General features: G+C 49.3%; 1 protein-coding gene across 1 annotated transcript; it reads right to left on the reverse strand.

Moving 5' to 3' along the window:
* Positions 1-6: 6 nt before the first annotated feature.
* PGPEP1 (pyroglutamyl-peptidase I) lies at positions 7-16,992 on the reverse strand. Its single transcript, XM_063403568.1, has 5 exons — positions 16,889-16,992; positions 14,151-14,203; positions 8,553-8,669; positions 7,037-7,269; positions 7-5,758 (listed from the first exon to the last, which is right to left on the reverse strand). The coding sequence occupies exons 1-5, from the start codon at positions 16,920-16,922 to the stop codon at positions 5,566-5,568; spliced, it is 630 nt and encodes a 209-aa protein (XP_063259638.1). The 5' UTR covers positions 16,923-16,992; the 3' UTR covers positions 7-5,565.
* Between the last annotated feature and the right edge of the window lie 12 nt (positions 16,993-17,004).

Here is a 17,004-nt window from a genome sequence, read left to right on the forward strand (position 1 = left end):
TGGGAGTCAGAGTTAAACTCTTTATTTCCTTTGAAACAGGGGTTAAATCCTCAGTTACAAAGCCCAGTCTGGCAGTACGAGCTGGGGGCGCGTCGCCGGCCCCCGACCCCGCGGCCCCCACGGGACGTGGGGGTCGTTGGGGTTTACAAGGCACTGCAAGAACACACGGGGACAAGAGCAGCCCCACGGGGTGGCATCGGCGCTCCAGGAGCCCTGACAAGCACGAGGTGACACCTGAGATGCCCACACGGACACTTGGTGGCTTCACAAGGGACACACGGAGGACGCTGGAGAAGGGTCTGGACAAACGGCCCGAGGGGAGACAGCAGAACCCTCAGGAATTGGGGCCAACCCAACCAAAAGTGAGGATGGGACAGCAAATTGTGTTTGCTCCCTCTGGCAGGGCCGTGTGTGTGTGTGAGCAAAGCTGGGAGCTCGGTGAGTGCGGTCTCTGAGGAGCACCCACGGATAATAACAGGGATTCCCACCAATTCTGGCGTTTCCAGCCCAATTTTTCCACCCACACATGGGGCAGGTCCATCCCCATCACCATCCTACCTCCCAAACGTCAGCCCAGCACAGGACAAGGCACTCCCTGATCAGCAAAGTAAACATTTGTGATTTAAGAGGCTGGTGCAATCGGAAACCTGAAGGTGGATTTGGAAGTACCACGGAGTTTTCCGTAAGGGCAGTGGAAGTTTCATTTCCCACCTCCAATATCTGTGGGGAGGCGTTTCCTTCCCTACTTTGTCTCAAAATAGACTGAGCAGAAGCAGGTCCCAGGTTTCAACAAATACCTCGAAGAATTAACAACGCCCTCAGCCCTGGAGCTTTGGCAGAATATCCCTTTCAGCCCCTAAGACACTCATCAGACAGGAATACAGGGTTTTTTTTATGAAAAAGTGCACTTTATACTGCGAAAAAATTAGGGATTCTGGTGCAAAAATAACAAATCCATCTAGATCAAGATGAGTATTTATGGTATCAACAAGGGGGGAGTTTTCTCCAAGTCAACAACTTTAGAAAGAGCCTTTGCAACTCTGAAATTCCTATCGTTAAAATAAAATTATATCATTAAAATATTATTGGATATAGTATTAAAGTAAAAGGAGATAAGAGGGAGGAAGTTACTTTGGGAAAGGATCTGTACAAATTCACTGCTGGCGATTTCATCTGCACTGCGGGGCGAAATCTGGAAATCAGAATGAAGAAAAGCCCCACAGAAAATAACTTTTATGCCTGAAGATCCTGATTTTCAGTCAGATTTCGGACACCACCACTCCCTCCTGCAGCAGCTCCGTGTCTGAGCCTTGGCTGGAGTGAGAAATGCAGGAGAAATCCAGGAGAAGTGAAAAAGATTCAGGAGTCCCAAGGGATTAAACCACAGCCCCAGACTGTCATCGCTGCTGCAGCTCCCGTGGGAGCAGGGATTCATCAAATTTTCCCTCCTTTCCAGGGTTTTCCCATTTTTGGCTTGAAGAAATCCTGCAATCCCTAAAAAAATTCCTAAAAAATAATCTGCCCACCAGGGCAAGGAGTCAGAGAACCCCGGGATGGTTTGGGTTGGAAGGGACCTCAAAGATCCTCCAGTTTCAACTTGATTCACAATTATTCGAGCATCAGAACAAACTTCAGTGGGTTCTGAACATTTTTTAGACCTTTCCTTACCAAACCCAACAACACTGGGAGCCTGTGCTGTCCGAGCAGGCCTGGAATCTCCTGGGTTTTTATTCCTGGAATAATCCCATTTTTCCAGCTGCTGAGGCACTGGAATGTTCAATATTGCCTGTTTGGGACACGGGGGGGGTTGGATGCTACATCTACACCTGGCCCCAGGTGAGGTCAGACACAAACACCTTTTCCTAGGGGATTTTCCACGGCACAAACCCCACGGAGGGGATCAACCACACACCCCTGGATCAAGGAATGGGCACCACCACCCTCAGGGCTCCCAGGAAGCATCGATCCCAAATTTATCCCAAAGCTGAGCAGCTTTTTTTTAGGGTTTTTTTAAAAGTCTCAGGCCGCTCCTGGAATAACTCTGGGAGCTGAGCAGCTCCTGTCACAACCACAGTTCCCCACCTCAAACCCTCTTCCTGACCTTTCCATCCTTTCCCACCTCTCCCACTGCTGGGGAGGTCGGGGAATGCTCCAGGGAAGGTGAAATGCTCTGCAGGAGCTGACAGACTCCCCAAAATCTCCCCCCCAAAAAATTCCAACCAACCTTCAAGCACAGAACCCCCCCAGGCTAGGAGGGGTCCCTGAGGAGCATCAAATCCCACAGGAATCCTTGAGGAGCCTTCCAAGCTCCTTTTTCCTGGGTTTATCAAGCGGATTCCCGAGTTTAATTCACCTCCCCACAGCAGCATCACCATTTATGAGTCTCTGGAGCTCCTCTGCAGCACTTCAGGGCTGGAACAATTCAATTTTCATCCCAAACACTCCCCAACACGTGGGCCAGACCCTGCCCCAGGCAGAGAAACGAAACCAGACCCAAATCCAGCAGAACTTCCCTAATCCTCTCTTCCACACCAAAAATCCTCAGCCCCTTTTTTCCCCCCTGAACCTTTATCCCCAGAGACAATTTTGCAGTCACAGCACCCTAAATTTTCACCTGTTTTTTACCATTTTTCCCACATCACAGGCACGGGAATGAATGCTCCACCTGAACTTCCTATGCTTTTACTAGCACAAAGGTTTTTGGGGTTGGCAACAGGTCTCCCAGTCAGTGCAAATTAGCAAATTCTGTTAATTGATGATGCGGAAAGCAAAGAGGATTTAGCAAAAATCAGCTCTTGGAAGCTCTGCATCAGTTTGATGTCCTATTCTCAAAGAAAACAGGGATCTGTAGGAAAAGCTTTGTGAATTGAGCAACAACAACAACAAAAAGCTTTAAAAAAAAAACCCCAACCCCAAAGTATTTAATTTAGGTCATATTAAATAAAATTAGTTTAATGCCATTTTTTCCCCAAGTTGGGCTACAGGAAATTTCTCTACCACCAAGATACCTTTTATAAACACAACCTCAGGCTAATTTCCCAACCCTCCCCCCCAAAAAAGAGTATAAAATAAATTATGTTTTCTAAGGAACTGATCACGTGGAGCTTCCCAAAAACAGATTGGGAGGAAAAGCACAGCTCGAAGCAACGCTCGAGGTACTCCCAAAAATTGGGATTTTTTTAATGCTGCCACACCCAAGGCCAAGCACTGCAGCCCTCAATTTCCAGCAGGCTCAAGCTGGCTCTGGATTTTCCCCTGGAACAGCAGAGAACACCCAGGAAAAGGAATATTTTTAGGTGCTGAAGAGGAAATAAATGCCCAGGCTGAACGAGCCAGCGTGGGAGGACGCCCTGCCCACGGAACTGCTGCTGTCTGTGCTCCCTGCTGGTGGATCCTGAGCCTCCAGCCACATCCAGGGGGATGTCCCAGGCTCCAGAGGGTGCAGGGACAGGGATGGACAGGGAATATCTCACCTGATCCCACACAGAGCCCGCCCAGGTTCTCCTCTGACCCCTCTGGGGAGCCCTTCCTGCCCCTGCTCTGAGATTCCACGCTTGGAATTTCGGTGTGGCCTCACCAATCTGTTGGGTTTCCACTTTTATTTCATCCAGGTGGATCAAGCAGCTTTTCTGGGAATTACTCCACCACCAAACCCCGTGGGATATTCCCCTTCCCCAAGTTTAGCAGCTACGAAACACCCAGGACAAAAAACTTCTCATCAACAAAGGGATAATCCTATGGGGGTAAGGAGCTCAACTAATCACAAAAAAAAACCAAAAAACCCAACAAAACCTGTGTCAAAGCACGAAGATTTCAACAAAATATTAAATAGAATAAATTACTAATCAGGAAATCTGACAAGTGCTACCTCGGATACAAGAATGTTTCACTTGAAGGCAAATTCCTCTGAGCAGGAAGGCCTGGATGGTGAACAGAGAAGGAATTTCCTTGGGGCTATCCAAAACAAATCTCCCTGCTCAGGTGCCCTCAGCAGAGTCAGTCTTTGTCCCTTTGTCTCAAGGGTTACAAGGAGTGGTTTTGTCCTGTCACCAGACATCTCAGGGCAGCTCTCACTGAGAGTTACTATAGCAGAGCCAGTCAGCACCAGAGAAATTCAATTCACGGGGTTTAAAAACCTTTAAAACGCTGTTTTACACGTATTTATATCTGTTTGTAAAAGCATCCGTTCAAATCAGACTTCTCCCTTCAAATGGCCTCTCCACGAGACCTCAGCTCCCAGTTCTGTGTCTGTTCCTGCTCCAGCTCCAGCTGGGTTTTTTTTTTGCTGGAATCTCAAAATTTGCCAGCAAATCACCAGCGTCACCCACCTGCTGAGATCCTGCACCCTTCCCCAAAATAATTCCTGGGAAAGTTCCCACAAGCAGCATCACTTTTTGCACCCTCCCATTGGGAGGGGGACACCAAGGAGGAGCCTGGAATCCTCACTCTGGGCAAAATTCCTGAATTTCAAACCATTCCCTCTGGTTGGGATTGGGTTGAAGAGCTGACATTTGATTTTTGCAGGGTGTCCTTCCTTCCACCTGCGTTTTTATGCCTCCACTCAATCGAGGTGGAATTGGGATCTCAGTTAAGCATTCCTCTCCCATCCTGGGACAAGAGGGAGAATTTGCAGCTAAGGGAGTTATAAATCACTCAACCTTCACTCTAAAAACAGCACGGAGCACCAAGAGCCCAGGATAAAGATCTCCTGTGGGGAAAGTGGCCCTCAGCAAAGCCCTGTGCCCACTTCTGGCTGGTTTTAGACACATTTGAACAGAGGTGTTTGGTACACGAGGTCCATGCCAGACTTGAGGGAGGGACGTGGCCAAGAGAGAGGCAGGAAAAAGAGATTTGGAAAGATTTAGGAGTCAGGCTCCAAAAATTAAAAAAAACCAACAAAAACTGCAGCTGGATTTGGGTTCCAAAAGGAACCCCAAACACATCCCTTCTGCTGCAGCTACAGACACCCTACGGATATTTGGAGGATGTGGAGTGAGGAATCAGTGCCTAAAATCATTTCCCATCCCAGCAAAGCCATTTCAGGCTCCTCAGAGCCACCAAACTCTGCTTTCCAAGACAGCCCCACACCAGCCCAAACTCCAGCTGTCCTTCCACATGATCACCTTGAATTTGGGTCAAGAGAGGGGGGAAAACAAACCCAAAACCAAGCGAAAGAAACGTTTCAATTCAGGAGTTAGCCATGAGGGGACTGGGAGAGCAATTCCTGCACCTGAAGGTCGAGTCCAGGGGAGGATCAGGCAGGTGAGGATCCATTCCCTGCCAGCTCCCAGCTTCAGGAATGAGGAGCTGCAGGTGATTTACAGAAGAGATTCTGAATCCTTTGTTGCTCAGGCTGAAACTCACAGATTCGACAACAAAAAAAGTTAATTTCTAGAAGTGGAATTTGAGGAATTTTCCTTTTTTTTTTGGAGTCTCCAATTCTGGGTCCGGAACCGGGGTGGTTTTTTTTGTGTTGTTTGTTTTGTTTTGTTTTTTCCCTCCCAATACTTCGGCAGCAGGGAAAAAATTTTGGAAGTGCAATACTAGGAGAGCTCTTGGCCAGGCTCAGTGTTCATGCTGACAATTGATTTTGTCTTCGGAATGCTCCAGAACATCCAGCATTTCCTCTATGATGGCCTGCAGGGCCCGGCCCAGCTGTTCTGCAGAGTAAGGTTTTCCCAGGGGGGGCACGTGGACAAACGCTGACCTGCCACGGCTCTGGTACAAGGAGGTGTAGTAGGTGAAGTCACAGAGGTACCTGGAATGCAAAAAACAGAGGTCATTCCCAAAAAAAAATAAGGGATAAAAACATAAAGTGAGCTGGAGGTTCCCATCCTTCAGCATTGCGGTGATATTCTGGGATTTAGGGGAGGGACGTGGGATGTGAGGCAGGAATTGTGAGTCTGGGATTGTTCTGGTTAAATTTAGGATTAAAAAAAAAGTGCAGATCTCTCTTTTTTTTCCCCCTGACCGCTGAAAACCAGGTGGGTATGGCCAACCCTGAAAGGTGTGGGAGGCTTGGGACGCCACGTGGATGTGGCACTTGGGGACACGTGGTGGCCTTGGCAGTGCTGGGGAATGGTTGGGCTCGATGATCTGAGAGGGCTTTTAAACTTCAGTGGGTCCACGGAAAATGTGTGGATTGTAGCCCAGCACAGAGGGAACAGGAGTGACACGGTCACAGGAGGAGGTGGCTGTCCCTGGACCCCTGGAAGTGCCCAAGGACAGCCTGGATGGGGTTTGGAGCAGCCTGGGATGGGGAAAGGTCCCTGCCCCTGGCAGGGGTGGGATGGGCTGGGCTTTGAGGTCCTTCCACCCCAAACCCCTCTGGGATTCCCTGATTCCACGGGCAGGGTGACAGGATGGTGTCAGGCAGGCCTCCAGTCCCCGAGGGGCTCCAGGAGAGCTGGAAAGGGACTGGGGACAAGGACTGGAATTCCAGGACACAGGGAATGGCTCCAAACTGGAAAGGGGAATCCGGGTGGGCTACTGGGATGGAATTCCTGGCTGGGAGGGTGAGGAGGGGCTGGGCTGGAATTCCCAGAGCAGCTGTGGCTGCCCCTGGATCCCTGGAAGTGCCCAAGGCCAGGCTGGACGGGGTTTGGAGCACCCTGGGATCCAACTGGAAAACCCCTTCAGGTGCCTCCCACGTGGAGCCACCGCAGGATTCCCTGACCCCACATCCCCGTGGGTCACCCCAAACTGTGGCCCCTATTTCGGAAGCCTGAGGGGTGCTGGCTTTCCCAAGGGAAACCTTCCAGCAGTTTCTCCTTTCCCAGGCAGCTCTGTGTAAATAACCATCCTTCCCACAACATTTCTGGGTAAACAAATATTTTTGGTGCCCCTTCCCCATAACAACCTCTGTCCCAGGTGCTGCTCAACCAACAGAGAGAGGTGTCCACGCTACGGGCCAATAACGCGCTTTTTTATCAGCAGAACATTATAAAAAAACTACACAAACTGCAAACAAATCCCCCAGATTCCCTCATGCCTGCTACCCGGAGCCAAACACTTTTTATTTTGTGTCCAGCCACACCTGCCAGCGTCCTGGGAGATGGTGACAGTGACGTCCAGCCCCAGCGCCGAGACCCTGGTGCAGACGGCGTCCATGTCGATGACGGAGTCGATGCACTCGGGGCCACCCTCCACGCAGCACTGCGAGCCCGGGCAGAAGCGACAGTTGTCCAGCCCCTTGTAGCCCACGTTGTGGCCACATTTCTCCAGGGTGACAGTGGTGGCCATGCCCGACACTCCCACGTGGACCACCAGCTGGAAAAGGGGGGAAAAAATGGGAATAGGGTTGGAAATCCTGATCCTCGTGGGGTCCTGCTCTGATATCTGTGGCTGCCCTGCCATTTCATTCCCTTGTCCAGCTGAGGTGAGGATGTCTGATTCCTCAGGTTTAAAAGATGCTGTGTGAGGGTGAGGAGCCCACCAGTGCCACGCCTTTACTGGGATCAAAGATCATCCCATCAAAGATCCCACTGGGATGACCCTGCGAGTGTGCCTCGAATGGTTCTGTCTACCAAAGAAGGTAGGAGTTATCCAAAATAATACATTCGCCTTGTATTTTCATAGTATGATCAGATTTTTCCGTAGAAGTCATCAGTATATTTTTACAAGAGCCTAATTTCCACAAGTTGTGCAGTATCAATGAAACAAACTTTAAAAGAAATTATACGTTTCAGCTGTTGGGAAATTTGGGGGTTGTAGATGGCCACAACACATTTTCCTCCTGAACTGGCCAAGCATCCACTGGCACACCAGCCAGACAGGTGGAAAATGACTTTTCTAGGAATGTATAGGAAATACACAGGATATTTAAATCTGATGCATTGGCTAAAGCCACCCAGACATTTGTTTTGGTTGACTAACTGGCAAATTTGCACTACCAAACTCCCAATTACTTGTCCAAACTCCCAATCCAGCTCTCTTGGAGGTGGGACTGGAAGCCTGGTGACATCTTAACGTCACCTTGTCACCGTGCTCATGGCACCGTGGAGCCCTGTGGCTTTGGGTGCTGGATGTGGCACTCAGTGCAAGGCTGGACTCGATGATCCTGGCCCATTTTCCAGCCTAAATGATTCTGTGGTTTGATTTTGAGGTTCTCCCCACCCAGGGATTCCATTGCTCTGTTCCCAGTGAACCACTGAGGTGTGACAGGGATTCCTCCACCAGCACCACAGGCAATCTTATCATGGGTTCAGTACCTCACAGCTCTTCTCGTTTCCCTCTCCTCCCCACCTAAATTGAGATTTAACCAGGGTAAAAAAGAGGCTGGAGGAGCTCAGGTGGCACAGACAAACCACGAGCTGTCTAGACAGCCCTCTGCAGTGGCCCCTTCACACCCACTGCTCCTGCAGCACTCCGAGCTGTAAAATCCTACAAATTCACATGTTCTCACCACAAAAAGAGGAAAAAATCCAGCCAGGGACTACCAGGCTGAAGGAATACATTAAATAAAAAGGAGATTTCACACGGTGCCCACTGTGGATTCCAACCCTCTGCTGGGTGGTTTCTTTTTTTTTTTTCTCCTCCCTTTACTCACTCACTTGGGGACTGTGCTTCTTCCACAAGGCAGGGATGAGTCTCTGCACGGTCTGGTACTCGACAGGGACCTCATAGACGTGCAGATCCACGTCATCCCTCAGCCCCAGCTTCTCCAGCTCCTAAAAACACCAGCAAAGCAAAACCAAGGTGGTCAGACACGAGACGAGCAGAGGATTTACTCCTGGAAATAATGGCAGAGTGAGGGACTAACACCAGTTTACACCAGGTTGTGTAACCTCGTAAACAGCACCTGGAGTGGGTTTACAGCAACCAAAAACAACACAAAACAAAACCCATAATGGGAGCAACAAAGGCATCTCTCCACCTGTGTGAAGAGTTTCACCCACAGAACCGTTTGTCTGGCTGTGATGTGTGTGTAACAAAGAAATCAACATTTAACTGACAATAGTTATCAGCAACACCCACGCTGCCAAGGAAATCTTGGCTCTGTTATTTATAGAGGGAGAGAGTCACAATCCCTGCTTCTTTCAAGGAGTGACAACGAAGGCAAGGTGGGACTGGAAGGATTTTATCCATCACCCAGGCCTGGAGAGTAATTTCACATTTATTTCCAGATTAAGAGCTCTCCGGGCTGGGAGACAGCACTGGTGATTCAACTAACCCAGTAAATTATTTCTCTCTCTCTAACATGAAAAGATCCCAAATATCCTGGCAATAAACAGAGCCAATTTCCTTCAAACCTTTTAAAACACAAAGTGTCAGTTAAACACCTTGCAAAAGCTTTAAAACCAGAGGAAAGGGTGGGTTTGGGTTTTTTTCTCCCCAGTATTGCTGACTGGAAAGCACTGTCTGATCCCAAAACTGGGATTCCCCCTACACACAGGTTCTGGATGCTTCTCCCTTGCCCTCCCCAGTCCCACCAGTAAGGCTCCAGTTGGAGATTTGCTCCTCTGGTGTCTCTCAGAGCCATCAACCCCAAACTTGCCAGAACTCAAGGAAACACCCACATGGTCTGAAGCCTCTGGGAAAGAAAAGGTTCTTAAACAAAACCATCAGCTGAGCCTAAACTTTGCAGCCAGGTAACACCAAGAAGCATTTTTCCAGTGGGAGAAATTCCATTTATAATAATTAATTTATTAATTATTATTAATTTGAATTTATCTCTGTTCCAGGTTTGGGTTCGGTGACCGGCTGCTCTTTGAAGCAATTCTCAGGCTTTATTTTCCTCCTTGTAAGCTTCAGGCCAAGGAGTGCAGATCAGCTGTTTTCACTCTCCAGCCTTGTATTCCCCCAGGTCAAAAATTAAAAATTAAACACACTTGAAAGGAGAAGACAAGTTGAGGTTTGAGGCCTCCCCCATTTAAACGTGAGCAGTGTCTTGCCATCGTTTTCCTGTGTTTTTATCAGCATGAGTAGTTTTCCACTGAGGGAAAAAAACACCTTTCACACTTGTACGGCCAAAGCAGGGCGATGTAACAAGATTTAAGATAACTAAAACACCCAGAAAGGCCAAAGTGACACTTTCACAGAGCAGCAGATATGAGCAACGATGATAAATCGCTGGCTCTGGCTCCCAGGGCAAGGCTGATATTAAAGCCTGGCTGTATTGATTAGTGTCTGGCACACTCAGACATTCATTAGCAGAGATGGATGGAAGGGATGGCTCATCACAGCTCAAATCTGCACAGATCTGCCTTCAAAACCTGCCCTGCTTCACCTGGAGCCTTGGCAAAGTGAAGTTTACTGGGAACTGCAGCACTCCGAGCTGTAAAATCCTACAAATTCACATGTTCTCACCACAAAAAGAGGAAAAGATCCAGCCAGGGACTACCAGGCTGAAGGAATACATTAAATAAAAAGGAGATTTCACATGGTGCCCACTGCAAATGAGAGTGCCCAAACACCAGTCAGGCTCTTCAGGAAGAGAATAAACTTTTTTGAGGAGTGTTAACACTAAGAAGTGACGCTCCTGAAGATGCAGGATGAGGAAAGGAACTGCTCCTAGGGGTGGATTTGACTGTGAGAAGTTTTGCTGGGTGAAAACAGAACCCTCCCCACTTAAACCTTAACTTTACCAAGCCCCCACTTTTCTTTTAACCACCCCCAGGGCTCCATAATGAAGATGTTTATAACCTTCCCCCCCTGCTCTATGAATTTCTCCCCCCAGCCCTGCCCACCTGACAAACAGAGCACTCTGAACATGTGTGACCGATTCCCTGACCCCTCCACAATGCTGCTCTTTGTGAGCCTCTAATATCCTTATCAGGTCTGTCTAGACACCCTGACAGCAATTGTCCTTCCTAATGTCAAAATGCACTCTGACCTCTCTCCTCCTCCTCCTCCTCAGCCAGAAGCGCTTTAGGGGGGGATGAAGGAGCCCTGCAGCTTCACAGCCCGCAGGTCACACCTGTGTCCACACCTAAGTCGCAGCAGGGAGGGCAGAAAAGGCGCTGAGAAAAGCTCATTTTGGTGATTTCTTCTTGGAAATCCCTCCCCAGCACAAGCTGCACCCATGAAAAAAACCAAAAATGCTGAACTGAAAGCTAAAATGGTGAAAAATCAAAACAGCAAACCCAAATTAACACGGGGTGTTTTTGCTGTAAGGCTTAAAATAAAGCAGAAAGGAGTTTTTCTTCCTGCTGGTTTTATAGGAAAGCTCTCCCCCGTGAGTGAAAACCCAAACACTTCATCGGGTTTTTTTTTTTTGGGTGAAATTTTCAAACTTTTCACTTCGGCAGCATTATCAGATTGCTGCTGCCGCTATTTAAGGTGCCCATGTGTAAAAATCAGTCAGCTTGCAAAACCAGACAGAAATTCCCTGCGCTTCCAGGGAAAACTCACACCGTGTCCACGTTCTGTGCGAGAAGCCAAAATAAAACCGGGGAGGGAGAAAGAAAAAGAGAAGCCAATTTTATCCACGGGGATGCAGCACAATAAAAGACGTAATAAACCAGAACTAGCTCAGCCTTAGAGCTAGGAAGGATTTCCAAAGATTGTTTAATTGATTTTTCTTCTATTAAAATGCAGATCACACCGTCTGGGATTCGGGGACTCAGACACGCCTTTGTGTCCACTCCGCTCCGTGAAGTCCCCGTCTGAAACTCGCACAATGCCCACCTCTCCCGGGCTCAAAGACATGCTGTTCCTTTTTGTCTGGGCCTCTCGGGGCTGAGACAGGGGAAGGGAAGGCAAATCCTCCCCGCTGCCTCCCAGCCTGATGTTTTCAGTCACAATAATCCGATGCAATGGGACCCGGAGCATCCAACGCGGCTCTGGTTTGTACTCAAAACATGCCAGGTCTGTTTTATCCACTCAGAACACCCCAGTTCTGAGTTTTACCTATGAAAACAACCCCAACTCTGAGTTTTGTCCACTCAAGGCATCCCCAACTCTGAGTTTTACCCACTCAAAACATCCCAGCTCTGTTTTACCCACTCAGAACACCCCAACTTTGAGATTTATCCTATCAAAACACCCCAAACTCTGAGTTTTACCCACTCAGAACAGCCCCAACTCTGAGATTTATCCACTCAGAACACCCCAACTCTGAGTTTTACCTATGAAAACAACCCCAACTCTGAGTTTTACCCACTCAAAGCACCCCCAACTCTGTTTTATCGACTCAAAGCACCCCAATTCTGAGATTTATCCACTCAAAGCATCACCAACTCTGAGTTTTATCCACTCAAAACATCCCAGCTCTGTTTTACCACTCAGAACACCCCAACTCTGAGATTTATCCACTCAGAACACCCCAACTCTGAGATTTATCCACTCAGAACACCCCAACTCTGAGTTTTACCCACTCAAAACATCCCAGCTCTGTTTTACCCACTCAAAACACCCCAAACTCTGAGTTTTACCCACTCAGAACAGCCCCAGCTCTGAGATTTATCCACTCAGAACACCCCAACTTTGAGTTTTACCCATCAAAACATCCCCAACTTTGAGATTTATCCACTCAAAACATCCTAGCTCTGTTTTATCCACTCAAAACACCCCCAACTCTGATTTATCCACTCAAAGCATCCCCAACTCTGAGTTTTGCCTATCAAAACACCCCAACTCTGAGATTTATCCACTCAAAACATCCCCAACTCCAAGATTTATCCAGTCAAAACATCTTCAACTGTTTTATCACCCCAACTCTGAATTATACCTACTCAAAACACCCCCAATTTTCTTCTACCCACTCAAAAAACCCCCCAAGCCCCAAAAAATGGATTTTAAATGCAGGGGATGACTTCATCCATCAGCCACACAGCTGAGCAGCCACCAGTGCCTCGAGCTGCCTCTCTTTAGGTTTGTTTTTTGGTTTTTTTTTCCAAGCAACATCACAACACCCACCACTCCTCCTGCTCAAAAACAGCCTTTTGTCTGTCTCCTCTAAAATAAAAGCAGCTATTTATAATAGCTGACACTCCACCAGCACCAACAAACCAAATCAGTGAGCCTCACTTGTGATTTTTAGCAATGTCTTGTATTTTTTCCCTCATCCAAAACCTGCATATTCCTCCAAACTGACCCAAAACTTAAATATATCCATTCCCAAAAAGCTCTTGGAGGCAAAGGTTTTGTCTTCTCCTACCACCCAACACATTAGGCAGCTGGACATTAGTTGGCTGTAATTGATTAGAGTTTGTGATTTAATTTAAAAGCATTTGAAAGAAGATATTAATCTCAGAGCTCTGAAGGGGGGAGAGACGTGGTGGGGAGAAAAATAGATTTAATTCCCTGGGCAACTGTACTAAAAGGTACCATGGAATTCCCAGTGGCTTTGCCGCAAACCCCAGAAGTGACAAAGAAGGAAAAAGTGGGATAATGTGGCAGCACTGTCCCTGTAAAAAGTGTTTTTACAGAAAAAAACCCCTTAATTCCATCAAAAAGAGCTTAATTCCTTCTTCTTGCCTCATTTGTGGGGTGTCAGCCTCACACACACGAACTCCTGGGCACAGGGTGGGGTTTTTGGGGTGTCCTGTGCACAGTCAGGACTGGATAATTCCCTTCCAGGATATTCCAGGATTTTAGGAATGTGCCCAGGCAGACACAGAGTGGCATAAATTTGATTTTTCTGAGCAGAAAGGACCTGCAGGAAAAGCATTTCCCCAGAAACTCTCCTGTTCCAAGAGCCAAGCAGAGAAGGGGTGATCCAGGGGCAGAAAAGAGGCAGCTCTGCCTCGGAATCAGATTCCTGACACACAAAACTCCACAAAAACTCCACAAAAACACCAACTGGGAGGCTCCTCTCAGGGATGAGGCTCTGTTTAAAGGTGAACCAGCTGGCCCAGCTTCAAGAACTGGGAGAAAAACATCCAGATTCCTCTGGTTGGTTTGTTTGTTTGGAGTTCTCCAGGGCAGAGGAAGATTCTGAGCTCTCTGCCCCACTTAAACCCATCCAAAGCTTTGGGAATTCCTTACTTGCCTCAGCCACATTAACTCAATCCCATTAAACTCCACCAGCTAAGGGATTGCTTCCTGAGCAGGGAATCAAACATTATCCAGCTGACCATCTGGATATCTGCAGGGAGCTCTGTTAATAAACCAGGGAGAAGCTGTAAGTGATGGAAAGAGCTGAAACCCCAAATCTGTAGGGATCTGGCCTCTATTTTGACTTCCTAAAAGGAAAATTCAGGGGTTACCTGAACTGCAATCCAGCTGGCGTTCACAGCGTGTTCTCCAAACGGCCCAAACCCTGAAAGAGAAGAAAAAAAATCAGATTTGACTCAAGTTGAAGTTGCAAAGAGCTTTGGGCTGTCCTGGTTTAATTCTCCTGCAAAAAAAATCCCCACTTCTACCACTCAATCCTTATTTCTTTACGTCTGGATATCTAACAAGACACCTGCACTGAACTATTTCAACTACAGCCTTGTACAGTGAAGGGAAATGATAACTTGTTTGAAAAGAAACTTGGTTTTTTTTTTCTTGGGGGAGAAGAATTTTCCTTCCTGCCCAGGTTAGAAAAACTTGTTATTCCCAGCTAACTTGCCCGATGTCACAGAATTAGAATCATGATTGGATTTTCTATTCCTGATTGCCTCAGCCCACAGCAGATGCTTCCACAAGCCTGCCTCAAATGTTCCTTCTCCGCTCAGGGTCTCCTCCAAGATCTTCGTTAGCATTAATTACACCTCACAAGGAAATAAACAGAGCTGTTGACAACCCACCTACACCACAGCAAAGGCTACCAAGGCTTTATCAAAAATACTTCCTTCAGCACCTCTAAATTCCTAATGAATAACTTTGGAGTTAACTGGTAATCCATAACATCTTTTTTTCCTGAGCAAGCACACAAAGGTTGGGCAATTTATCTGGGCGTAACGTCGATACGCTTTAATTTAAAATGTCAGCGTTGCCCTCCGAGCCTCGTGCAATTAGGGGACATAAATTCTGCCCAGACCCTGAAAGGATCCGAGAGGGACCACAAATATCAGATGACACCTTAATGGAAATGCTGGATTTGCCCTGCCCAGCCAGGCTGAGGTGGTGCTGCTGCTCAGCAGGAATTTCCCAAGCGTGGGCTCGTCCACGCCCGTGGATCTCAACCCGGCGCTGCCAAAATAAATTTCCCCACAAAAATCAAAAAATGCTGGGGGTGTCTTCCTGCGAGCAGAACTGCAGGGGTGTGAGACAAACCATGACAGGGGAACGAGGCAAATTAATGCCTGCCCAGCTGTTTCTGCAAGTCCTACACGGCTCTCTGGAAGCAAACACAGAGACCTGCTAAGTTTAATTCCTAAATAAAGCGTGACAATCCCATAAAAGAAATGAAATCCGTATTTTAACAACTCAGCCATGGAAAAGGCTGAAATTCTACAGGTGCCCAGGCACGGGGCAGGATTCCCTTGCTCCAAATCCCAAGGCAAAGTGGCACAAACACAGCTGGGGTTAAGGCTGCTCTGACTCATCTCCTGCCCAGATCCCTCGGGTTATCCCTTCCTGGGAACTTTGTGGGCAGCATCCGACCCCTCGGAGCACGGCACATCCACCACCAAGGCTCATTAGCAGTAAAACCAGCTGCGGGGATCCTGATGGGATTATCTCCTTAACGAGTTCTAAAAAAGAAATTGTGCACAAATAACGCTTATCCTCAGCCGGCACGGGCTCGGAACCCATCGGGAACACAACACCATCCCCAGTTTTACACGGAATTCATCGATGGCATTATCAAACAGGGGGGCAGAGGCAGCTGCTGCATTTTGTAACCAGGCTTCCCTCAAAAAAAAGAAAAAAAAGGGGGAAAAAGGAGCGTGGAGGAGCCTTGCGAGCAGCAGAACGTTTCCTGACGCAAGTTTTCTGTTTAGTCACCGCGGCTCGCGCTGAATTCGGGGCTGGGAGAGGCAGGATCCGCCACCTGCTCCTCGGCTCCCCTGCTAAAGGCACTTTTCCCCTGCCACTGTGGCAGCCCCCGCTATTGAAACGGCCTCAACTTCAGCTGCTGCCGCGCCGGGGAGACCTGAATAGTTCGGGCGAGTTCCCCATTTGTCACAGGACGGCCTCACCCACAAATCACCCCGAGCAGCCTTTGTACCCCGGGGAGAGCCTGACAGCGCCGGGGGCCGCTCGGTTCCTCCCCGGGGCTGCTCCGGGGAGCGGCTCCCGCACCTCGGCGCCTCAGGCTGCGGTGGTCAGAGGGCGATTCCCCCCTCCCCGTGCCCCGAATTGGTTTTTCTGCTCCTCAGCGGGCTCGGTTCCCTTCTTTTGGTGGCCTTTGGGATGGGGTGATGGATGGGGAAAGGGGATCCGAGCGCCCAGTGGGTGGAGGAGTGTTAGGGAAGCCCCTGAGCGCTGTAAGCGCCCAGCCCTGACACCCCTGAGGCAGTCCAGCCCCAGAGCCCCCCCAGACCCTGCCCTTCACCCCATTTATCACCCCACACAGGGGACAGCCCCCCGAAACTGCTCCCTGAGGGGACAGCCCCGCTTCCCTCAGTCCCCCTCTGATGGGACAGCAGACCCCCCTCACCTCAGGGAAGGGATCCCCCACTTATCCCCCCACGATCTCAGGGAAAAGTCCCCCCACTGCCCCTCCATGCCCTGTGGTGAAAGGGTCCCCAAAATTCCCCCCCGCTCCCCCAGATTCCTCATCACAGAGAGAACGCACCCTCCGAGCCCCCCATGGCCTCGGGGAGGGGTCTCACACCCACCCCCGGCCCCTTCAGGCTCCCCAGACCCGCTCTCCCCACCGAGCTCCTCACGACAGAGCAGGGGTCCCGCACCAGCACCCCCAGACCCACCCATGCCTCGCAGACCCCCCCTCACCTCGGGGTCCCTCATATCGCCCCCTCCAACTGCCCCCTCCATTCCCCCCACAGGGAAAGGCTCCCTCATCTCGTCCCCCCCCCAATTTCCCCTCCTGCCGCCCCCCAAAGCCGCCCCGTACCCGTCACCACCACCGCCCGCCGCGGCTTCTCCATCGCGGCTCCGTCCCGTCCGTCCCGTCCCGTCCCGCCGCCGCCGCCGCCCCGCAGTGAGCGCGGCCCCGCCCCGCGCCGCCCG

Source organism: Prinia subflava, chromosome 8 (genome assembly GCF_021018805.1).
Source record: "Prinia subflava isolate CZ2003 ecotype Zambia chromosome 8, Cam_Psub_1.2, whole genome shotgun sequence".
Lineage (NCBI taxonomy): Eukaryota > Metazoa > Chordata > Aves > Passeriformes > Cisticolidae > Prinia > Prinia subflava.